Source organism: Tachysurus vachellii, chromosome 1 (assembly GCF_030014155.1).
Source record: "Tachysurus vachellii isolate PV-2020 chromosome 1, HZAU_Pvac_v1, whole genome shotgun sequence".
Classification (NCBI taxonomy): Eukaryota; Metazoa; Chordata; class Actinopteri; order Siluriformes; family Bagridae; genus Tachysurus; species Tachysurus vachellii.
The window spans coordinates 2,600,370-2,624,124 of NC_083460.1; the positions used below are offsets into that span (position 1 = coordinate 2,600,370).

Genomic DNA, 23,755 nt, shown 5'->3' on the forward strand with positions numbered 1-23,755 from the left:
ATATTTAAATATTTGAGGGTGGAGGGGCTACTTGTAAATTATTACAATAGTTTTACTCATTAAATCTAAAAACATAGGATATGTGAGAGAACATCTGGCCCCCTCACTTTATCATTTTAAGCACAAATGAGGTGAATACAAACATCAGGCAATAAACCAAACTGACTATATTTTGGGAATAATTGTTGAGATCATGTAGCTTCTTGTTTGGAGACGTTTATTTAAAGGTTAATGCAAAGAGACTCCAGTGTCAGCACAGTATGAGAGGATTTTAGGGATTGTGGTTTCTTGGTAACATGACAAGCTGGATTATCTTTGTCTTGTTGCTTTCAAGAAAGATGAGTGTGTGCGTGTGTGTGTGTGTGTGTGTGTGTGTGTATAACCAGAAACCTAACTAGTTAAGCTACAATCTGACAGCTTTAAGTGGATAATACACAAATAAAAAGTATAAACAGTGACAGATTTGTGGTAAGAATTATAAACAGTGCTGTTTTCCAGAGTTGGAACAATCAGACTGCAAAACCTCACCTCCCCCCTCACTGATTGTTTTCCTATAGCTGCATGCCCACAAGACCTCAAAGTTATTCTGTTGGAGATAAAGAAAACTCCTGAACATCTCTACACAGCCTGTTCAAGCGGTTGGATGTGAAGACCCTTACAATTCATTTTAACATTCGTCGTTTGCACCACGATGACACCTTCTGCATTGTGTTCCATCTCGTCTACTTCTTTCATCGGTCACTCAGACAAATCATTAAACAAATGTTAATCTCCATGACTTTATTTACAAACTGTTAGATGTGCATAAGTGCTGCTTCGGTCCTCTTTTCACAGCTGAACGATCCGAATGAGCTTCCAGTTCATCCAGATTAATACAGGAACTCGTCATAGCACGAAGATGATTAAACCCTGCTGGTCTGCACACCACATTAATACACCAAGCAGCTGAAGATTTAAAACTGATTAGTGTTTAGTCCTGAGGTTTGTGCTAAAGTTTGTGCTCATATCGGCATGGTTTTTCCGGTCACTGTCCTTTTGATGGCCGATGCAGCCATTCCACCGACAAACCGCATCCCTGCGCTGCCACCGGGCACCAGAGACAGCACGTAGGCCGCTATAGCGCCGATCTGCACGAAGGCTCCGAGCGCCGTGAGCATGGTGCTGTGGAGCCCCAGCGCGGCGTACAGCGTCGCCCCCAGCGAGCACAGGTATATCACGGCCCCCGGGGACGGGGAGGCGATCATGCGGCTTGGACCGCGGAGGATGGCGGCGCCGGTCAGCGCAAAAAGCGAGCCGAGCGACCACAGCAGAGCGAATTTCCGCGCCTTCAGTAACAACAACGGGGCATAAAGAGCAGACAGGCCGAAACACAGGGCCGAGAACAAGATACACACACCGAATGCGACCAGCCGTTGAGACCGACTCATGCCCGGCAGACACGGATCAGGCTCCGCAGACCACGGCCAGGAAAACCCGCTGCTCGAGCTCGGGCCTGTGGAAGATCCGCTACGACCCGAGAACGGACTCGACCACCGACCGAACCAGCTGTCCGGTGCACCGCTGTCGGCTTCATCAACGTTCACAGTGGTGCTGGAGCTCGACTGTGATATTGTCTTCGCACCGCTCTTTGACTGAGCTAAATATTCCTGAAGTTGTCGGTTTAATTCCGCCATGATTGTTGTGTTGGAACCCAAACAGGAAGTGTTACGTCAGAAAAGTGCGACGTGGGTCACTATTAGTGATTTAATCCAGTTGAAGATGAATAATAAAATAGAACGAGATGGGATTACAAAAAAAAATACACATATGTAAAAACTAAATAAATAAATAGAGAGATAGATAGTATGTACAGTTGTTCTATAGATTGCAGAATAGAACAGAATAGAATGAGATGAAGGGATGAACGTTTGAAGCAGACAGGGACTTCACACAGCCCAAGTGATCTGTTCAGAGATCTGTGTGAAGATGGGGTCAGCTGGTCAGCACTGGTTTTCAGAAAGGATAGGTGTCACACCATCTGGGCCTGGTGCCTTTCTTTTTTTCGTTCTTTCTGAAGACCTGGTGCACGTCGTCATCACTGATCTGAAGCGCGGGACGGGGGACGGAGGGGTTACTGGAGGTGTTAAAGCCAGGTTTCCGTGAAACACAGTGCAGCAGAGTGTGAAAAGTCCTTATTTTTCAGGGAGAGCAGAAAGAATTCACCCGTTTTGTTGGGTAGAAAGTGGAGGTTCTATATTCAGAAGTTCATCCCTGGTAAAACTGATAGAAAAACAAGAAACTGATAAACACAAAAGAGGAAAAACTAACAAAAACACTAATACAACTGGAGAGAGCGAAGCAAATAGATGTACTTTTATTATGTTTTTTTTTTTTTTAATTTAACAGTCAATTAGTTGTTTAAATCATTAAATAAATAAATAAAATTAATAAAACTACAGGGGCACGGTGGCTTAGTGGTTAGCACGTTCGCCTCACACCTTCAGGGTCGGGGTTCGATTCCCGCCTTGTGTGTGTGGAGTTTGCTTGTTCTCCCCGTGCCTCAGGGGTTTCCTCCGGGTACTCCGGTTTCCTCCCCCGGTCCAAAGACATGCATGGTAGGTTGATTGGCATCTCTGGAAAATTGTCTGTAGTGTGTGATTGTGTGAGTGAATGAGAGTGTGTGTGTGCCCTGCGATGGGTTGGCACTCTGTCCAGGGTGTATCCTGCCTTGATGCCCGATGACGCCTGAGATAGGCACAGGCTCCCCGTGACCCGAGGTAGTTCGGATAAGCGGTAGATGAGTGAGAGAGTAATAAAACTACAGTAATCATTTATTTTCCATATCTTCATTACATTTATATGAATCTTGTGTATTAATGTCACAACCTCAAATACCATATTTTTAAATTATTTCTGCCAACTAAAAGGCTAGAATATTCAGATGTTCACATAAAGGCCATGTATGCTGGATGAACACTAAAGAGCCGAATAAAGAAATTGAAGTTTCTTTGAAATCAAACAAAAGTTCACAGTAACAATTGAGCTACAGAGGACCAAAAGTTAACACTTTTTAATTCCCATACACTTACTGTAGAGCTATATTCCTCTGGGCTCGTCCACAGCTGTTTAGCCCATCTAAAATTAACCTCACTCTCTACTGGACTGTAGTTCCCGAAGCCTTTTTATGGTCTGAGTGTGCCATCAGACCCGTCAGGAGAGAGAGAGCACATCTAGGGACCAGGTCAGTCGATTAAAATCACATCGATTACTCTGTAGAAATTATTTAAAACTTCATGGGAAGTAATAAAATAGGTATGTGCTGTTAATTGATTATATGACTTATAGGCTAATTGAACATGACCAACATTATTGTAATGGACATTTGAAAATATTTCCATGATAAGCGATGCGAATTTGTATACTTTTATTGTTTCTTATTCCTCCTTTTCTATTGTGTTCTACTGTTAAAAATTATGAAGAGCTAGACTTTTTGTCAGTGATGCACCCTGTAATACATTAATCTCTTATTAACTATACTTAACAAACTTTTTTTAAAGATATGTTTTTTTAAAAGGCAGCCCTTGATGAATATACAATTTAAACAGAGGATGTGTGGTTGTTTAAAGGAATTTAGAAGGCTTGGTGCTGTTTTTCTTAAAACTGAAGTGACCCTTGCAAAATTACAAACTGCCCCTTTAATAATATGTCAAATGTGAATTTGGTGTCAATTGGTAATCTAGTGATCTAGAAATTTTGTCCTGTCCAGCTTATGTCTCTGTCCAAGATCACCCCAAGCCTTTTCCTGAGTGGAGCCGATGCCCCTCTCAATCGAGCCCTCATGACTCGTAAGGGCATCACCCTCATCGTAAACGTCACCCTGTCCCACAGCTGCCCGACATACCCAGGAGTCGAGTGTGTACGTGTGGCTGTACCCGATCTTCCCTCTGCACGACTGAGTGAGCACTTTGACAGAGTGGCAGCCCGCATTCATAATAACCAAGCGGGTGGAACATTGGTGCACTGTGCAGCAGGCATGAGTCGTTCACCGGCTCTCGTCATGGCCTACCTCATGAAGTACAAAGGAGTGACACTGTGCCAGGCACACAACTGGGTGAGGCAGAGCCGACCCTCGATTCGCCTCAATGCAGGATTCTGGGACCAGCTTCTGGACTATGAAAAGAGACTTTATGGGAAGAATACAGTGAAAGTTGCAGCTCCAGTAGAAGTGCCTAAGATGCCCAAAATGATGCCCAGACACAGTCTGAGAGAGTGTCCAAAATCACCAAGGCTGAGCTGGTTTAGACGATAGGACTGTAATTTTTTTTTTACACTTGTCTGAGTGGCAGTGCCTTCACATTTTGTAAACATTTGCTTATGTATAGCACTTATTTAATGTTGTGATGATATATTGTGATATTTTACCCACCTTATATTGCTGTTATAAGCACTTTAAAGTAAAGTGATGAAAAACATCACTTCAGCATGGAGTCGACTCTGAGTCAAATGACTCGACTCCCTGGAAAGAGCATCATCCATCAACTTTTAGTAGTAAATAATGAAAGCCAAATAAATCTACATCACTGATACAGTTAACTTTTTCTTCTTATTATTTTATCCAATAATACTTTGGTGTTTTGTTCTTGTATTATTATTAAATACTAACTAAATTCGTCCTCATGTTTTCCGTTTCAATGTTTTACCGATGTGTCGTTCCCGAATGAGTCAACTCATTGAGCCGAGTTCTGTAGGTCAACGTTGTGTGCCGACTCGCACGTTTACATTTAAAAAACCTTGCTGATTTTTAGTATTTAATTATTATTGTAAAAAATGGCTTTTTGTGAACAAGTGAACAGGTTTAGGCCAAAATAAAGCGCACTGAAAGATCCGACTCTAATTGGTGAGCTTAGCCAGGTGAGCCGATTCACTGAAAAAAGACCCGTCACTGTTATTTCGTTGTTTATTTCTCTTAATATTTAAGTAAATCTGTACCTTTTTGAAAAACGTGTGTTATTCGATAGCAGAAATGTTGTTGCTACTTTAAACGTGTGTAAGCCTTCACCACAATGTGCTGTATGGTTTGAGACGACAGGGGGCGATGTGGGAGCATAAACTACAAGCCAGCTCCAGCAGGCAGGTGAAAATGAACCAGTGGAAAGTTTGGATTCAGGAGATAAAAATATCTTGAAATATCTGTGGCGAGACGAGCCACATGGCCCCTAATCACCTGTCTGACTCAAACATCTCTCAGCAAACACATTTATCCTCTCAGACGTGGAGTTACACTGGATGTCGTGATGGGCTTCGTCTCGGCCAGCGTTCCCAAGTCTCACTGGGATTTAGTGATGTTAAAACTATATCGATTGATTATTAATTCATAGCTTTGTATAATAAACTGTGTCATGAAACAGGTAACATTACAACCATAAACTCGATAATATTTCTATAACAGCACATCCATAAGTGTTCTATTCTTCTTATACCACCTGTCTGGCACATCATATTTCTTAACCATTTAAGGTTAAGGTATTTTTTAACCATTTACTTGTTAAAAAACCTACACCACAAGTTAAAGATGAGTAGATTTTAAGATGAAGTAAAATGAGCATGTCTGCTATACTAAGCTATACTATAATGTTGCTGCTTGCTCATGTATCATATATTCTTTATGTTTTGAGTGACATTAGGTGGGTGTGAAATATATACAGTGATGCCTCGAGATACGAGTTTAATTCGTTCCGTGACTTTGCTCGTATCTCAAATTGCTCGTATCTCAAAGCAATTTTCCCCATTTAAATGAACTGAAATCCCATTAATCCGTTCCAGCTCGCAAAATTCCACTCCAGTTGTTTTGTTTATGTGTTTTGAATATGAAAAATGTTCAGTACCTGTATTTATAAATGACAAATATTGTATAAAAACATTTAGTTAAGATCCATTTAAGTGGAAACAGAGCACACGTGGTTGTTGGGGATCTTTGTTTCTGCGGCGGCGGCTCGGATGCTCGTCTCTCAAAAAGTTCCTCGTATCTCAAGCCAAAAATTTGGTCGAATCACAGCTCGTATCTCAAAAAATTAGTATGTCAAAGCACTCGTTTCTCGAGGTATCACTGTACATTTAATTTACACAAAAATAAAATCCTGCTTGTCAAAGGCAGTTTGCTCACAATTTTCTAGCACTGTTGCAGAAAATTATATATAATGATATCGATAAAGGATTTATATAACCTATGATCTATAAACTCTTTCTTTAAAAAAAAAAAAAAAAAAACATCGAAGACAATTTTTAAAATATGGACGTTAATAATTTGTTCGTTGTAATGATTACGTAAAAAATATATCAAATCAGCTGTTTGCATCCAGTATATCATTGGAGAAAAAATGTAATTTTTATCATGATGTTTTACCAGGGGGCACGGTGGCTTAGTGGTTAGCATGTTCGCCTCACACCTCCAGGGTTGGGGGGTCAATTCCCACCCCCACCTTGTGTGTGTGGAGTTTGCATGTTCTCCCCGTGCCTCGGGGGTTTCCTCCGGGTACTCCGGTTTCCTCCCCCGGTCCAAAGACATGCATGGTAGGTTGATTGGCATCTCTGGAAAATTGTCCGTAGTGTGTGATTGCGTGAGTGAATGAGACTGTGTGTGTGTGTGCCCTGTGATGGGTTGGCACTCCGTCCAGGGTGTATCCTGCCTTGACCCCGTGACCCGAGGTAGTTCGGATAAGCGGTAGAAGATGAATGGATGGATGGATGGATATTTTACCAGTCCTAATACCCAACATTTAAGGTGGGATTGTACATTAGAAGTAAATACACTTCCTGTTTGATTTAATACAGACCTGTAGTGTTTACTAATGAATTTGTTTTTAGATGCACACAGCGTTAGTTACCTGTATGATGTCGTCATTTGTGGTTATATCGTTTGTAAAAGGCTCAACTGTCAACTGCTAGCTATAATCTTTCCTTACTTGTTAGCTTCAGTGCAAACTTGTGAAGCTTTTAATATTTACAGAGCATAATTAACCCTGGTCAGGTAATGTTTTTGGGCTGAGTTGTTGCTGAGATTAGTCTATAACGTAGACGCAACTTTTAAGCCTTGGTTTCTTTACTGAAAAACTCATTTTGAGTGTGTTTGTTTAAAAAGGAGCTTTATTTGCGTCATACTGGCAGACTGGTAATTTGTGTCCAGAGTCCAAGACTAACATCGTTTGTCACTTTTAATTTCTCAGTTATTTTAGGGTCATTTCTTAAAATCTTGCCCTGCAATGGATATGATGTGTTTTGGCAACAATGCAGTGTTGTAGATGAGAGAGAAGAGAAGATGGGGAGGGGGTAGTATGAGGGGGTACGAAGAGGGGCTTGGGGAATGTGTTGGAAGTGAGGCAGAGGAGTGAGGCGTAATGCCACACGTGGAAACTTGCTCATTTCTCCTGAAAAACAAACAGAATTTATTCTACACTGAAAGCTTGCCATGTTGTGCAATTAACAGGAAACAAGCTGGCACACACGGGCTGGGTGTATGTGTGTGTGTGTGTGTGTGTGTGTGTGTGTGTGTGTGTGTGTTTAATGAAAGTTTGCTTTCAGTGGAGCCATCATGAGTAAATAACCACATGATTATGATGGGATCATTTATCTTTCTGCACGTTATTTGAAGGCCCTCTTAAAGCAAGGCACTCGAAAGCATACGAATGTAGCATCGGATATTTCCCTGGAAGGTAGGGGTGTGTGTGTGTGTGTGTGTGTGTGTGTGTGTGTGTGTGTGTGTGTGTGTGTGTGTGTGTGCGTGTGTGTGTTGAGAGAGTGGGGCACAAAGCCAGACAGCAGGCGCCACTATTTGAGCATGATGACCTCATCTCTTATCCCTTATTAAAGCCCAGAGTCCACAGCCCTCATTTCTCTCTCTCTCTCTCTCTCTCTCTCTCTCTCTCTCTCTCTCTCTCTCTCTCTCTCTCTCTCTCTCTCTCTCTCTCTCTAACTCTCTCTCTCTCTCTTTCTCTCTCTCTCTCTCTCTCTCTCTCTCTCTCTCTCTCTCACTCTCTCTCTAACTCTCTCTCTCTTTCTCTTTCTCTCTCTCTCTCTCTCTCTCTCTGTCTTTCTCTCTCTCTCTAACTCTTTCTCTCTCTCCCTCTCCCTCTCTCTCTCTTTCTCCCCCCCTCTCTCTCTCTCCCTCTCTCTCTCTCTCTCTCTCTCTCTCTCTCTCCCTCTCTCTCTCTCTCTCTCTTTATCTATCTCTCTGTTTTCTGAAAGTTAACTCACATAATGACAAGCTATTCCTAAAATAGTAATTAATGTAAGAATATTTTCCTCCTCGTTAGCTGTACAGTTCTCATTATGATTATCATCAGTTCATCTTCAGTGTTCACTTCACTTCAGTCTGTCCAGCTTCCAGCTCTCACACCGTAACGAAACTTTCTGACATGTTTTCCCCTCTTCCTCTAAACGCAGCCATTCAGCAACATCATGTTTGGTCACAGAAGTTTGCTTTCTTTCCATTTTGCACTGATTATAAAGTTAGTAATTACAGGAAGTTCATCACTAACCAGTGTAGCATCATCACTGCCGCGTGTCTCAGAGCTCTGACCAGCCGAACCACAATGACCTCTTCCTTGGTGTCTATAAACACGATGTTTCTAAAATTTTAAACTCAATTTTGTTCTTTCAAATCGTTGACTGTTTCACTAAATGTTCATTAATTATGAGCGAGTGGTCTTGCATGTAAACCCATATAATCACAAGCAAAACGTGATTTTTACCAGTTTACAGAGAAATGTTGCAGGAACGTTGTCGGAAGGTTTATAAACGTTACGTAAGAACCACGATTTGAAAACCACAAATTGTTCAAATGTTCTGCTGAGCCACAACGGCTACACGGGACGGTGCTTTTATCAGGAAAACAGCCTCGTAACTGCACCTCAGAAAAAGAATCGACTTTAAGTTGTAAATGTTTCCAGACCAAGTCTTAAACTTCATACTAATGAAAAATCAAATGTGTAGATCAAAGCTCATAAACCAGCTCGCCAAGATCCAGTTAGGCACTTAATAGTTCACACAGTGAAACCCAGCTGTGACTGGAGCGTCTCTCTGTCTGTCTGTCTGTCTGTCTGTCTGTCTCTCTCTGTCTCTGTCTGTCTCTCTCTGTCTGCCTCTGTCTGTCTGTCTCTCTCTGTATGTCTGCTTCTCTCTGTCTTTCTGCTTCTCTCTATCTTTCCGTCTCTCTCTGTCTGTCTGTCTCTCTCTGTCTGTCTCTCTCTGTCTTTCTGCTTCTCTCTATCTTTCCGTCTCTCTCTGTCTGTCTGTCTGTCTCTCTCTCTGTCTTTCTGCTTCTCTCTATCTTTCTGTCTCTGTCTGTCTGTCTGTCTCTGTCTTACTGCTTCTCTCTATCTTTCCGTCTCTCTCTGTCTGTCTGTCTGTCTGTCTGTCTGTCTCTCTCTGTCTGTCTGTCTGTCTCTCTCTCTCTGTCTGTCTGTCTGTCTCTCTCTGTCTTTCTGCTTCTCTCTATCTTTCTGTCTCTCTCTGTCTGTCTGCCTTTCTCTCTCTCTCTCTCTCTCTCTCTCTCTCTCTCTCTCTCCCCCTCGCTCCCTCCCTCTCAATGATGCTGTTCAGATCACACCAACATAAACCCCAGAAAGAAAACACACACACACACACACACACACACACACACACACACACACACACACACACACACACACACACACACACACACACCACACACACTGGTATATGGAAGTCATTTAGACTAATAAAAGGCTGCAGTGAACACAGTTTGTGGACTTTGTAAAAACAGCAGAGCTGAAACACTTTTCTGATGCTGTAAAACCTTTTAAACACCACACAAATGATTGAGCCTTTGAGATTTTTTTTGAGGACTTGACTATTAACTGGCTGATCGGATCACGTAATGATCATGAGGTGTAATTAAAGGATTAACACATTAAACCTACAACGAAAATCAACAGTCGTAGCATTTTCGGCTAAACAGTTAAATATCAAGAAACGAAAAATATTTGTGAAACTTTTGTGTGATGTAATGAATTTATCTCTTATACATGATATTATATTGCTTATATTTATTATATATACCTAATGATTCGCTCCAATTATTTATTTAGACAAGGATTTTACTTTAATCAATTAATAAATAAAAAGAGATCCATGACAACTCAGTTTGTGAGTTTATTATATTGTTATATCACTTGACTCTAATCAACAGCGCTAATAAACCTAGTCGGTGTTAAGTGTAAGAACTGATGAAAAGGTGTCTTTGGTTCCACACAAGGTTCCTCCAGGGTTCCTGTTGCTGTGATTCTGATCTCAGCATATGGTTTGTTCTCCTTGTGTCTGTTTCCTCAGGGTTCTCCACACACACACACGAGTTATACACACACACACCGCTCGAGCAGTATTGTGTGTGTGTTAGTGTGTGTGTGTTAGTGTGTGTGTCGCTTCACTTCAGATCTAATCTTTACTCAGATCTTATTCTGTAGCTCATTCCTTAAGGTTTAATCGAAACTGTCTGTCGATAAACTGAAATATAAAACGCATCGTCACTCCTGCAAATGAAGACGCGTCAGTCTGACGTTCAAGATTTTTATTAAGACATTCTTAAGACAACTTTCACACTTTTTTCAAAAAATGCTAAATAAATACGTATATAATTTCTTTATCCGTTTCAGTGGACGGCTGTAGCGTATAAACACGGCGCATGAAAAAATACATACATCTCTATGGACAGACGATTAAATGTGTCAAAGTCGTGTAAGTATCTCACTGTCAAGGTGAAAATGTCTTAGATGCTACAGCGTCTTGGCGTAGATATGTGAGGAAACGGTAGAATTATTACTGCTGATATGATTCCTGAATTACAAGCGAAGAAATATGTAGAGAGAGAACTGGCCTGGGAAGACAGGTAGATGTTTGGAGTTAGTGGTGTGTGTGTGTGTGTGTGTGTGTATACTGTATGTGTGTGTATGTGTTTCCCTCTCTCTCTCTGTGTGTGTACACTCATTACCTGCTTTATTACAAACACCTCTACAACTCTGCCTTCATGCAGTTTTCTAAACAGACGATCATGTGGCAGCAGCACGGGGCATAAAATCGTACAGATGCCACTCAGGAGGTTCAGTTTACTAACCGTGGCATGGATGGATGCCAGATGGTCTTATTTTTCCCCCCACACACGATAACAGTTTTCAGTCTAGATTTGTATGTTTTGAGTCTATAGTAACTCATACAATCCCAAGAACAGGAACCTGAGGCCATCATGGATGCAGCTGAAGATCATCACGTCTATCAGACCGAGTGGAGTAGAACCCGGTGTGGTGTTCTTGTTCTTCAGCTGTTCATCCACTCCATGGTTAGAGGTGTTGTGTGGGCTGAGTGGTCTTGTAACGAGTGCGTATTTTAGTTACTACTGTATACACACTTCCCATCAGCTCGTTCTCCTCTGATCTCTCTCGACAAGGTGGTTCACACTGTTCTCTGTAAACTCTAGAGTGTGAGGGAAATGGTTCTGACGTCACAGTAATGTTTAACGTGAGTATGAACCTGATCTGTCGTCTCGTATCTACACGGGTTTATCTACTGCTACATGAATAAGCAGGTGTACAGGTGTTCCTGTTAGTCACAGGTGTCTATGTGCCTTTTGTGTGTGTGTCTCTCGCTTTCTGACTGTGTGTGTGTGTGTGTGTATGTGTATGTGAGTGTGTGTCTTTGAGGTCTTATACTCCAAGAAGGATTCCAGAAAATAAGCTGTCTTGGAGAACAGTTAGCGCCGATCCTGTTCCGTTGTCAATTAGAATAGATACGTATTCTCCAGCCTGCAGAATGAACACACACACACACACACACACACACACAGATGGTTGCTTTGCTCTAATTTGTCATGTGACTATATTTCAGTAGAAATTGTTCTTTTATAGAATTATAAAATAGTAATAAACACTTATTTCTGGGGCATTTTATATGAAGGAATAAATCAAGGTTGGTATGAAGCATCTTTCCGTTCGAATAAATCTCTACTAAATAATTTGGGAAATTTGAAACACAGGCATTATATAATTGTCAGCGAATATTAATTAATGTTCCATGTTTGGTAAAACTATGAAACAGCATGTAAAGAAAAGTTGAACATTCCTACTGTTCCAGGAAATTTAAAGGGTTCAAAAATGATCCTTGCAGTTTCCTTACAGGGGGCACGGTGGCTTAGTGGTTAGCACGTTCGCCTCACACCTCCAGGGTTAGGGGTTCGATTCCCGCCTCCACCTTGTGTGTGTGGAGTTTGCATGTTCTCCCCGTGCCTCGGGGGTTTCCTCCGGGTACTCCGGTTTCCTCCCCCGGTCCAAAGACATGCATGGTAGGTTGATTGGCATCTCTGGAAAAATTGTCCGTAGTGTGTGATTGCGTGAGTGAATGAGAGTGTGTGTGTGTGCCCTGTGATGGGTTGGCACTCCGTCCAGGGTGTATCCTGCCTTGATGCCCGATGATGCCTGAGATAGGCACAGGCTCCCCGTGACCCGAGGTAGTTCGGATAAGCGGTAGAGAATGAGTGAGTGAGTGAGAGTGAGTTTCCTTACACAGAGTTTTGACGTTTGAAATGGTCCTACTGTGTTCTATAAGAAATAGGGTAAATACCACATGGTATTTGTGTATGTCTGGTATAATCTGAGTGTGTGTCTGAGGTTTTACTCTCAATTGTATTACTGTCTGTGTAATTGGTGTGTGTGTGTGTGTGTGTGTGTGTGTGTGTGTGAGTCATTCTTACCTGCAGGTATAAGGTTCCTGTCAGCAGAATGCTGAACACTCCTCCTGCGGGATTCAGGCCTGTTACCGTCTCCAGAGACCTGAAGCATCATCACAAAACCATTCATCATCATCAAAGTGGGTTTGTGTTGTGTTTCAGTGTAGAGTGTGTGTGTGTGTGTGTGTGTGTGTGTGGGCCTCATTCTAGCTGCCAAATTACAATGCAATTGTTTTTCATTAAAAAAAAAATCTTTGACGTTTTTTTTCCCTATCAGTTCTGTTTGATTGTTTTGCCTTCGTCAAATGTGATTCTGCCTTCAAATGAGAACAAACCCTAGACGAGTCGTTTCCCTGCATCTAAACAGTAAAGTGTAAATCTGTACTTTAGCACTTAACCTTTTTTTTCCTCCCTCTATTAAGCAGCGTAAAGTTCATGCAACTATGGGCTTTATACTCACATGTTGCTCTGACACAGAGACTCGATGCATATGGAGGCCTTCACGCTGTCCTTCTGTCGCGCCTGCGTCCTTTTCTGCGTCTCACTAGATTCTGAAAACACACACAGTGTAATGAGGGATGTGTTGTAAGTGGGTGGATGCTGGGTGTTAAGAACACACCCATTTTCCCCAGAGCTTTATCTGTAATGATGCAACCTCACCGCAGGGACTGCGCAGGCTTTAACGTGTACGTGACACGGTGACTGACTGGAGGAAGAATGTTCCTGACATACCAGGAGTATTTGACACGTACGGTTTAACATCTCACGTGTCAGTACATTAAAGCTCTTTAGTAATTGTACTTCACTGCTTTCAAATATGTTTTTTCTTACAGATCCAATTTGTACAAAAAGATTACAAAAAAATAACGTTATGATGTAAATGTCCATTTACGTTTATACCCTAAAGCTTACGGGAGACAAAATCTCCGTCCCTGAACTGTTCGTTATAAATACGTTGGAAGAAAAAAACGCTCCCTTAACATTTAGAACTGTTCACTCAAATGAAGCTAGAAAAAAGTAAAGAAATACTCCGTAAACTCCGCCCATAAACGGTGACTTATGATAGTGACGCTAGCTCTGGCCAAACATTTTAACTGTTCATATGGATGAAGTCAGAAGAAATACTCTAATCCCTAACCCTGCCCCTAACCCCTGACCGTCCTATCTGTTCTGAAGTTGCTAGTGTTAACGCCGCCCCTAACCCTCAGTTCATATTCATTCATTCATTCACTCTCACTCACTCACTCATTTTCTACCGCTTATCCGAACTTCTCGGGTCACGGGGAGCCTGTGCCTATCTCAGGCGTCATCGGGCATCAAGGCAGGATACACCCTGGACGGAGTGCCAACCCATCGCAGGGCACACACACACACTCTCATTCACTCACGCAATCACACACTACGGACAATTTTCCAGAGATGCCAATCAACCTACCATGCATGTCTTTGGACCGGGGGAGGAAACCGGAGTACCCGGAGGAAACCCCCGAGGCATGTGGAGAACATGCAAACTCCACACACACAAGGCAGAGGCGGGAATCGAACCCACAACCTTGGAGGTGTGAGGCGAACGTGCTAACCACTAAGCCACCGTGCCCCCCCCAGATCATATTATTAACATTTATTCAGTAGACATCATTCTGTAACGTGTATGTACAGTACATGGACTCACCCAGCACCAGGCTGGCTGTGAGCTGGTAGAACCCTGACACCGGAGCGGTGTATCGTCCGCTGCTGGCGTTGAAGCCTTGGCCTCTCTGGTGAAACTGCTCTACGTCTGAAGGCTGTGGGAAGCACAGAGAAGAGGAATGACTCAAACTATTCCAGCTGCTCTTTTCCATCGCCAGCTCGTCTCATCTGTGTGCCAGCGGCTCGTTTCGTTTCATTTACTTAAATCTGGGAAAACACGCTGAGGGCGAGGGCCTCGTTTACAATATACGGTGCCGAGTTACAAACAAAGGAAGGCATCGTTATATAAAGAGAGAGAAAAATGAAATGTTTCAAGCCATGCATTTTCAATTACAACAAATCCACTGGCAAGATTTCTTGTTTGTTGTACATAATGTCAAACAGGCGCATGTTGCGATTACTATATACACACACTAGAATTTATTCATTTATTTATTACTATAGTTTTTTTATTTTCTTCATATTTTGCTCAAGGTTTACACGCTTCCATATAACCTGCAGCGGATCATCATATTTAATGACGTATTAAACAGAAAATTTGTCTCAAGGTGACACTAAAAGCAAAATTTTAATATTTATCGTGTGTGTTTTAATATTCAAAAAAATATATATGCTTAGAGTATTAGATTATTTAACTTCATTATCAGGTCACAGATTGAGAAGTGAGAAAGTTGTTCATGTAGGAAAATACGGAAAATTACGATACGGTGAATCAAATTAAAAGTACGAATTTGTCTGTACGGTCAATTATCACAAGCAGAAAGCGAGCCCTGTGAGTTAGTTAGCTAGAATGGCTAATAGCGTCGCTATGGTTACATTCAGTTGTTTTTTCATATCAGCATAAAGAACACTAGGGTAAAAAGCACAATTGTGATATTTTAGTACTCAAAATCTTTAAATCTGTTATTACTTAAAGTGCTCAGAGTTAAAGTTGATCAAACACCACGAAGTTACAAACAGTCACTTCTTCAATCGAAGGAAACGCCGTAAACATAAAGAGCCAAACGTAGTGATTGGCAGGTTCTGGTGAGTTTATCTGTCTTTACTGATATAAAACTACTTTTAGATTCTAGTTTGTGATAAAAAAAAAAAATGTGTTAAAAAGCCCCAGGCGTCATCATAACAGAATCCACATTGAAGCTGTTTGAAGTTTAATCCAGATGTGTGAGACGCCGCATGCCAAAGTCCCGGCGATCAGCCAAGACTTGGCACGCTGATGGCTTGCGTTTAGAGAACTTACGCTGCTGAAAGGCTGGAGCTCCTGCAGGCTCCGTCTCTGGACCAGCAGATTGCGGTGCAGGTGGCTGTGGAAGGCTGTGGCCACACGAGGGGGCTGTTCACAGAGCACACACTGGCTGCCCACCATCTCTAACAACAACAACAACAACAGGCAAAGTTTAAAATAAACCATATGTTCTTAAACACATCCAATTCACCATCATCACTATATAGTGTACTAGTTTCTCTAGGTCGCTACTAATCAGAGAATATAGAGGAGGCTATCCATCTCATCTCATCTCACAAGCACACTATGCAACATAATGAGCACAGAATACCCATAATGCACTGTGTTATGTGTGCATGCTGAAAAGAGGAGACGCTTGTGATGGCGTTTATGTGGCATACATAGTGGATGAAGTGTGGTTTGGGATAGAGCCATGGGAGAAAAAAATAGTAGTGAATAAATAATTCTAAAAATAATAATGAAGTAACCTTCAAATAAAGAAAAAGAACATTGCTAATGGGTGAACAGTCACAGACGGCAGGCTGACCGCTTGTGGTTTGAGACACAGCCGCTGCGGTCTGACGATGGTGAGATAATTGTGGTAATGTTTATGTGGGCTGTGTATGTGGTTTGGGACACAGCCACAGTGGAGGAGGAGGAGGAGGAGGAGGATGATGATGCTGATGATGATGATGGAGGCAAGTCGTTTATGTAATAATTCCATGAATCAGAAAGGAGTCTTCTTTTATTATTTAATAATCCTGACAAGCCCCAATTCCCCACTCACCAACCAGCTAGCAGCCTGAAGGGTGAAGGTGATCACGCGTCACTCCTCTGAGACACAAGAAACCAGACAACTGCATCTTACTAAAGTGCTGCACGCTGGGAGGAACGTGATATCTGCGCTCTCTCTCATACACGAGCTCACACATGACCACAGTTAGTGATTGACAGCGGAGAAGGATCTTGCTCCTCCCACCCAGACGACCTGGCCATGATGCTTATGGGTTCATAGGGATTTGATTCCCATCTCCTTATCCTGAATCATTAGTAGTAGTATTAGTAGTAGTGGTCTTTGATATCAGACTATTTTCCTCTTGCTTTAATGTATTTAGTGTTTAAGAGCAGGAAGGTTTGTGAAGTGCTGACACCAAGAACACTGAAACACTTAAACACTGTGTCTTAAACACTGAAGATAAACAGCCAGATACGTTTGAAATGATCTTTGACTGATGTTTGGCTACATGTAAAGTCATTAAACAATCTGTGTCTGAAAGGGAGATGTAAATATTTGGAGTGCGAGTGTGTATGGAGGGAGTGGATGTGTGTGTGAGAAAGTGTGTGTGAAAGTGTGTGTGTGTGTGTGTGTGTGTGTGTAGGCGTCGAACATGCTCAAGTTTGCGGCGCCACTGTGTTTTTGCCGTGTGAATAAGAGCCTTTATGTTTTATATTGCTGTCAGAACAGCCTGCAGCTCACTGCTCCAGAGCACAAACAGACCTGTGTCTGCTTTCCTGGATAGCTGCCAACACTCAATCCCCACACACACACACACACACACACACACACACACACAATGTGGAATCCAGGGAATTCCACAGCAGGGCCAAGTCACACCGACGTCCAAGAAAACTACACCTATTAAAGGATCAAACCAGCCCACGATCAAACATGCAACGTCCCTGAGACACACACGAGACAATACGAACACACACCACAGGCTTCACGCTGAAAGTGAGACACACACACCTCATTTCATACATCAATCAGACCTCATCCACAAAAGGCAAAACACAATTAACAACACAAACGATGTTAACGTCGCTCAGAAGATGGTGATTCATTTTCTAGAGATGACGTGTCGTCTTTAACTGGAACGTCAGACATCTTCAGGACAGAGGAGTTTGTGGTTTCTCTGTGACATGACACACCTCGAGCGAGAGAGAGAAATAACGATATATGAGAAATAAAATACCTTCGATGTGCCAACGTTAACCCTGATTTGTTACTGATTATTTTCCGTCATCAGAGTTTATTCCTTACACGATCTACTATTGTATTTATTTTACCTACCGTGATCACTAGGCGAGTTTTGATCTGCTCTCGTATTTATTTTAACGACGAGTTCTTTATGTAATCGTGCTTCACGGCTTTGCTGGCTTTTATACAGGGTTTAGTTTTATGGGCTTGTGGTGTTAATATGTGCAGAATAAATCATTTTGAAAGCTAATTAAGTTTTATGTGGTTAAGTGTCCTATAGTATCAACTCACTGTAATGCATATATTAGCTGTGTTATGCTAATTATGTTGACTATGTTGCGCTCGTTTACCGTCTCTCGGATTTATATAGCGGCTCGCCGTGCGGATGAGTGTCATATACGGCGTGACATATGTGTGAATATCTGTAAATAATGTGTGTAATAACATATTGTTGGGTTTTTTTTTTAAACTGGTGATGTTAAAACATGGATTTCAACTACACAAGAATTTTACGAAGTTTACGGTTTTGATGGATTTATTTCTTTTTTCCTCCGTTCGCTGGTTACAAGCGTACCGTCTGACTTCCTAGAAAACCCACCGTTTGATTTATATTCGCACAGACATGCACCTCAGTTATTTTACACAATTATGCACTACTTGGCTCCTTCAGTCTGGTTACAGCATCTTAGCCTGGAGAAGAAGAACGAATTATTTAAATGTTGAAGCGGCTCTGCAGCGTGTTTGAGTCTTCTCTGGTAAGCGAACTGTAGAAACGTGGATACACGAGGAGCGAACCTTAACAGTGAGGTTAACCCCAAAGGGCATATTTAACAGCTCTCTGAGACGTAAAAGCTCAAAGTGTTTAACTGTGTAGGATCGTTTTGGCTTATTGTCCTGCGGCGAGTCATCGCCTCGGTGTGTAAGTCAGGACTAAAACACTTCACACTATACCTGTCATAAGAAACCCATCAGCAGCAGGCTGGACTGATGACATCGTCACTGCAATGCTGTGAAGTTTATTTTATACATAATATAATAACAGCACGAACTGAAGGGTTTTATTCCTCGTATCACACATAATACTATTAATAAATGTGTACTAATTTTTGTATGTTTGTTGTTGTGGGACGAGGCTGAAAGAAGCTGGCGCTTTAAAGAAGATTGGGCAGCTTTAAACAGTCCGTCATCGATAAGATGAAAAACCTTATATACGGAGAAATCCCAAAGCTTAACCTCGTGGAGACTCTTCAAGATATTTCCATGGCTTTTCCAAAACTTCACCACACGCTTAGTTTTTGACCTGCTCGTGTTGCCCCCTGATGGTTTTTTGTTTATTGTGTGTGTGTGTGTGTGTGTTCATGTATTTGTCTGATGTTTGTTTGATTGCTGGCGTCTTGTGTTTCTAATTTACATCATAGCTAATACTTACAGTAGTACTTTTATTAAATGTATTGTAGCTTTATTGTTATTTCAATATGTACTTTTATTTACTTTTATCTTTTTTAGGGTGACTATTACAATCTGTCTAGGGACTACAGGTGAAAAATAGCCATCTGGCATCATAACTCTGGCATATTGACAGAAATGTTTATTAATATGCATTGTCCCTGTAATAAATAAATAAATAAATAAACAAACAAACAAATGGAGCACCCATCATCCACCCATCGTCACTCGGTCGCTATAGACGTGATCACGTCAATCAAATGTTTTATATGGTCTGATTTTCAGCCAATCACGTGGCAGCAGGGCAATGCGTAAAATCATTCCGGTACAGGTCAAGAGCTTCAGTTAATGTTCAATGTTCACATCAAAAATTTTTGATCTCTGGGGTTTCTTTTGTTGGTGATTGATGGGCTTGTTTGTGTAGTTCAGGAACTTCTACTTGCCTTGGATTTTCACACACAACAATCTCTAGAGTTTTACAGAATGGTGCAAAAACGCCATCTCGATCCAGTTGGAAAGATGGAGATGGTTGGAGCAGACAGGAAGGCTACGGTAAGTAACCACTCTTTTACAACCACGGTGAGCAGAAAAGCATCTCAGAACACAAATAACATCCTGTCAACTACGAGCAAGAATCTAAAGCAAAGTCCATTAAAACTTTAAAGATTGGACATCACCAGATGACTTCTTTATAAGGTCACTTCAGTATTTCTAGTTCCTTTAGATCTAAGAAACATTAACATTGCCATACCTTTCAGCTTTAGCTGGAGGTCCTCCAATATCTCGTCCTGGTTGGGTATCAACGGCCCAGGAGGACCAGGAGGCCCCTGGGGTCCGGGAGGGCCTGGAGGACCAGGCAGGCCGTGCTGGAGAAATGAAGAGGTATTAAAGTACCTTTGAGAGGAACAGGAAGTGATGTACTGTACTGTACTTTGACAGGAAAAAAAGATTCCTCAAGGGTTGTTGAAGTAGTATAGACTTTCTACACAGAGCATGTTTGATAAAGAGAACAAAGCTTTAAGGTGAACCAAAGAACTTTTTTCTACAAGCACATACAGTATATGTTCTTCATAAGGTCATAACCTTACCTTTGAGATTCTTTTATTTGTTTTGGGCTTCTTGTTTCCCCCTTTGTTTGAGTTATCCCTGAAGGCTATCCACGTCCTGTGAGGGTCGACTATGTCCATATCTGAAGACATGGTCTCCTGCAGAAGACGATCACCAAATGTTTCAGAAATTGCCAACAGCATCAACAGGGTCAGGGATAGAAAACAGACCACAATTGTTTAGTATGACGCAACTATTTCCAGACGTCTAACACAAATATTACTGTAGGTTTCACCTCTTGTATAATACAGCAAAAAAAAAAGAAAAGCCCACATGAAATCATTCCCTCGTGCATTAACACAGGTGCACACCACATGGACATCAATGCTGAACTTACAGGACTCTCTGTGCTCACGGAGTTGCTCTCGTCTTCTAGTTCGAGATCCTCCAGGCTGTCCTGTCCAGCGCAGGTGGTGAGTAGGAGGCTCAGGACCAGGGGCAGGAGCGGCCCTTTTGGCCCATTCCAGGGCAACATGGTGCAGGGTAAGAGGACGGTGATTTCTCACGGATCCTCAATGTTCGGGTCCCATCCCACTCCTGGGAAGGTGAAAGAGTGATCTTTGAGCTTCTTGTACAGTAGTGTTCTCCAGAATCAGTTCCTCAAATGGATGTAGCTGATGTGAAGATCCTCAGTTCCTCAAAGGGTTGATGCTTCTCATGAAGAAATAGTACTGAGATGGTTTTAAGTGAGGAGAAGAAAAAAAAAAAAGGAAAAATCTCTTTATGGGGTTCAGTTCTGGAGATCAGGGATATTTATCTTAAGCTATGCGAAGCCTAACGTCACTCTTTTTTCCCCTCCAAGCTCAGTCTTGCCCCTGTGTCATCCAAGACTCTGTATGCCTTCTTGCTACAGTCTAAACATTCTCAGGTTGAATTAAACGTCCTTGTGCCTGTATTCTGTAAATACAGCATGTGTGGCACCGTTGAAGCTTTTGTGTGATGATTAGGCAGCTACACGGTTCTGTTACAGCGTGACTGCCTGTGATAAAGCCTGTGTGTGTGTGTGTGTGTGTGTGTGTGTGTGTGTACACTTGCTCAGTGGGTGGGATCGCCTCTCTTAGTTACTCTCTGCTCTCTCACTAACCTTACAGTCCCTCTGTGACTTTGCTTGCTCGGTTCCTTTCTGCTCCATAGGCCCTCGTGTGATGCTGATTTATTCCTCCTGAAGGAGCGTCTTCGGTTTACTCCACGTTCACTCCGTGTTATGAAGGTTCCCTTTCGCGCTCTCCTGTTTTTAAGCTCCAGAGTAGCTCAGGCCCCACCTCCTTTCATCCCTTCACTCCTCCTCCTGTTGCTTATCTGCTTGTGAATCTCGATCTGTCACTTTGTCTCTCTGCAGCCACCCTGATCCCTCATCTCTCCCTCATCTCTCTCTCGTCTCTCTCTCGTCCTATCCGCCTGTCTGAGCATTCCCGACTCTCTTACTCCTGTCCTGCCGGTCCTGCGTTTTGCTCATTCCTTTGCTCCTGCCAGCTCGGTTTTGCCCTCTTACATGGATCTCTGGGTCCTAGTGCCTATTGTTTGATCTTCAAAAGTCACATAATTGAACCGTCACTGCATATCAGGCCGCTTAATCGGGTACTATTATTTTAGAACGCACAACCGATCCATTTCTGAATGCTGAAGGACGTTTGGGTGGAGCAGAATTGTGCAGGTCAGATATGCTGAATCTTGTGATCAAGGATGATGACATTTAGTAGGAAATTTGCAAAGTCGTCCGCAAGACCTGCCACACCTCGTCATTTATCAGCCGGTGCCTTCTTGCGTTTGTCGCTTTTCCCCTCAGCTGAATGAACAGCGTGGTCTTTAGTTCAGCACCTGGTTCAATTCTGACCTGCTCACGTCGCCAGGAGCCTCGTTACATAATTCCAAAAATCGTATGCGAAGTCAACACGAGCGGTCGCTGGCACCATCTCATGGCCGAATTCTGTTAAAACAAACACCAGAGATTTCAAGTTGCTCCTTGTCTTGTTGTTGTATAATGAATACGCAAAGCACGCTAGATCTGTCTAAGCATTTAGGCAAGCAAATTAATTTAGTAGGTTGACATTCAGAGTTTGAACACGTCGAGTGTTTTGACCTTTGCCGGCAGACGGATCTGCGGCTATACAAACCGTAACTCACAACAAGGAGGTTTAAAAGCACTCTGCGTTTTTAAAACAACTCCAGTCGCCAGAGAAAGTCTTGCTTGTGGTAATATAAACTGTAATAAGCGATGCTGGACTTTTAGACAAGATTTACGTGAGAGGACAAAACATACAAAACAAAGGAAACCGATACACGTATTAGCTGATGAGTTTAGAGTTAAGAGCGTTCTTAAAGCAAAAAAGTTTTTATACACTTTAATAACAAGATAATAATAAAGGAGGTTTAGTTCAGCCTCCCAACCGTCCGCTAGCACAGACCACCGAACCCCCGCTGCTACACACAGATAAAATAAGAGGTGTGGCAGTGCATGGAAAGCTTGCAACTATCCATCTGGATGTCATCATCACTGACATTGTGACTTTACTTGAAAAACTGCAAATTATAATTCTGATGTCGTCACATCAGAGCCGATGAGCCGTGTGTGAGTGAGATCAGAGCCGGGACGTAGCACGTGCACGTTTTTACAGCTCAAATGTAGTCGACGTTCCATCAGTTATCGAGTGTATAATTATTAATAAGGAGAGTAAAGGTGCAAAAAGTGTTCTTTGTAGTCCAAGTTAAAAGCATGGCATCAGCTCGAGTGTGTTATACAGCTGAGAAAAACGCTTGATTGCGCATCCTGTGATTTTAGTAGAACGTAAAATTAGCAGCAGTGACATTTCTTCATCGTTCTTGAAGTCACATTTTGCATGTTTCTAGTGTTTTGGCTTAGCAATTAGCCAGTTAGTGATGATTATATATCATAACCGCTCTGTCCTGAAGCCCCATGGTGTACAGAGGCTTGGATAAGAAGACGACTCTTGACACTCTTTTCCAACAAACAGGACAGAAAATAAATCATTTTTGTAGGTTTTACACCAGGGTATCAATCAATCAATCAATCAATCAAATTTTATTTATAGAGCACCTTACAACAGCCAAAAGGAGCACAAGGTGCTTTCCAGTGAAACAACATTAAAAAATAAAATCAATAAGAACACAATGAACATAAAATAGCAGTTGAAACAGTGTCTACGTGTTAAAAGCTTGTATGAATAAATGAGTTTTCAACTGCGATTTAAAATCACTCGGCACAGTGATGGATCGTAAGTGTGCTGGAAGTGCGTTCCACAGCTTTGGTCCCTTGATGGCAAATGACCGGCCTCCAAACTTCTCATATTTGTATTTGGGAGTGACCAGAGAGGTACTGTATGTCCAGAGGAGCGGAGAGATCTGGCTGGTTGGTAGACCTTTATTAATTCTGTGAGGTAGGCCAGGGCCAGACCATTGATGGCCTTAACACAAAGAGAAGGACCTTATACTCCACCCTAAACCGCACCGGAAGCCAGTGAAGTGAGTGGAGGACATGGGTGATGTGTGAGCGTTTGGAGGTGTTGAAGAGAAGACGTGCTGCCGCGTTTTGTACCATTTGAGGGTATCACATACAGTAGATATCTCTTTGTGCTATAAA

The 23,755-nt window shown here is 42.2% G+C and overlaps 3 protein-coding genes across 4 annotated transcripts; 1 reads left to right on the forward strand and 2 right to left on the reverse strand.

Annotated features, from left to right (window-relative positions):
- Window positions 1-200: 200 nt before the first annotated feature.
- sft2d3 (SFT2 domain containing 3) lies at window positions 201-1,717 on the reverse strand. Its single transcript, XM_060867714.1, has one exon. It carries the CDS (start codon window positions 1,671-1,673, stop codon window positions 1,002-1,004), a length of 672 nt encoding a protein of 223 aa, XP_060723697.1. The 5' UTR covers window positions 1,674-1,717; the 3' UTR covers window positions 201-1,001.
- A 1,287-nt stretch (window positions 1,718-3,004) lies between these two features.
- si:ch1073-184j22.2 (dual specificity protein phosphatase 18) lies at window positions 3,005-4,711 on the forward strand. The gene is made up of 2 exons (XM_060890661.1): window positions 3,005-3,220; window positions 3,746-4,711. The coding sequence occupies exon 2, from the start codon at window positions 3,749-3,751 to the stop codon at window positions 4,286-4,288; it is 540 nt and encodes a 179-aa protein (XP_060746644.1). The 5' UTR covers window positions 3,005-3,220; window positions 3,746-3,748; the 3' UTR covers window positions 4,289-4,711.
- Window positions 4,712-10,136: 5,425 nt separating this feature from the next.
- On the reverse strand, window positions 10,137-21,742 carry si:ch1073-184j22.1 (erythroferrone). 2 transcript variants are annotated; one of them, XM_060867738.1, is made up of 9 exons: window positions 21,242-21,742; window positions 20,495-20,828; window positions 20,139-20,255; window positions 19,802-19,916; window positions 15,642-15,769; window positions 14,385-14,496; window positions 13,173-13,263; window positions 12,737-12,815; window positions 10,137-11,792 (listed from the first exon to the last, which is right to left on the reverse strand). In XM_060867738.1, exons 2-9 carry the CDS (start codon window positions 20,630-20,632, stop codon window positions 11,694-11,696), a joined length of 879 nt encoding a protein of 292 aa, XP_060723721.1. In that variant the 5' UTR covers window positions 20,633-20,828; window positions 21,242-21,742; the 3' UTR covers window positions 10,137-11,693. The 2 variants fall into 2 exon arrangements, with proteins under 2 accessions (XP_060723721.1, XP_060723711.1); XM_060867728.1 differs by having other exon boundaries at window positions 20,495-21,742.
- Window positions 21,743-23,755: the final 2,013 nt, after the last annotated feature.

What these genes read in the sequence shown, in the direction of transcription:
- sft2d3 (XM_060867714.1), bottom strand. Translation starts at nt 1,673, where the DNA reads ATGGCGGAATTAAACCGACAACTTCAGGAATATTTAGCTCAGTCAAAG.
- si:ch1073-184j22.2 (XM_060890661.1), top strand. Translation starts at nt 3,749, where the DNA reads ATGTCTCTGTCCAAGATCACCCCAAGCCTTTTCCTGAGTGGAGCCGAT.
- si:ch1073-184j22.1 (XM_060867738.1), bottom strand. Translation starts at nt 20,632, where the DNA reads ATGTTGCCCTGGAATGGGCCAAAAGGGCCGCTCCTGCCCCTGGTCCTG. An exon ending in AGCTCCAGCCTTTCAGCAGC is followed by an intron (nt 14,497 to 15,641) that starts GTAAGTTCTCTA and finishes TGCTTCCCACAG; the next exon opens with CCTTCAGACGTAGAGCAGTT. An exon ending in TCTCTGTGTCAGAGCAACAT is followed by an intron (nt 12,816 to 13,172) that starts GTGAGTATAAAG and finishes ATGATGCTTCAG; the next exon opens with GTCTCTGGAGACGGTAACAG.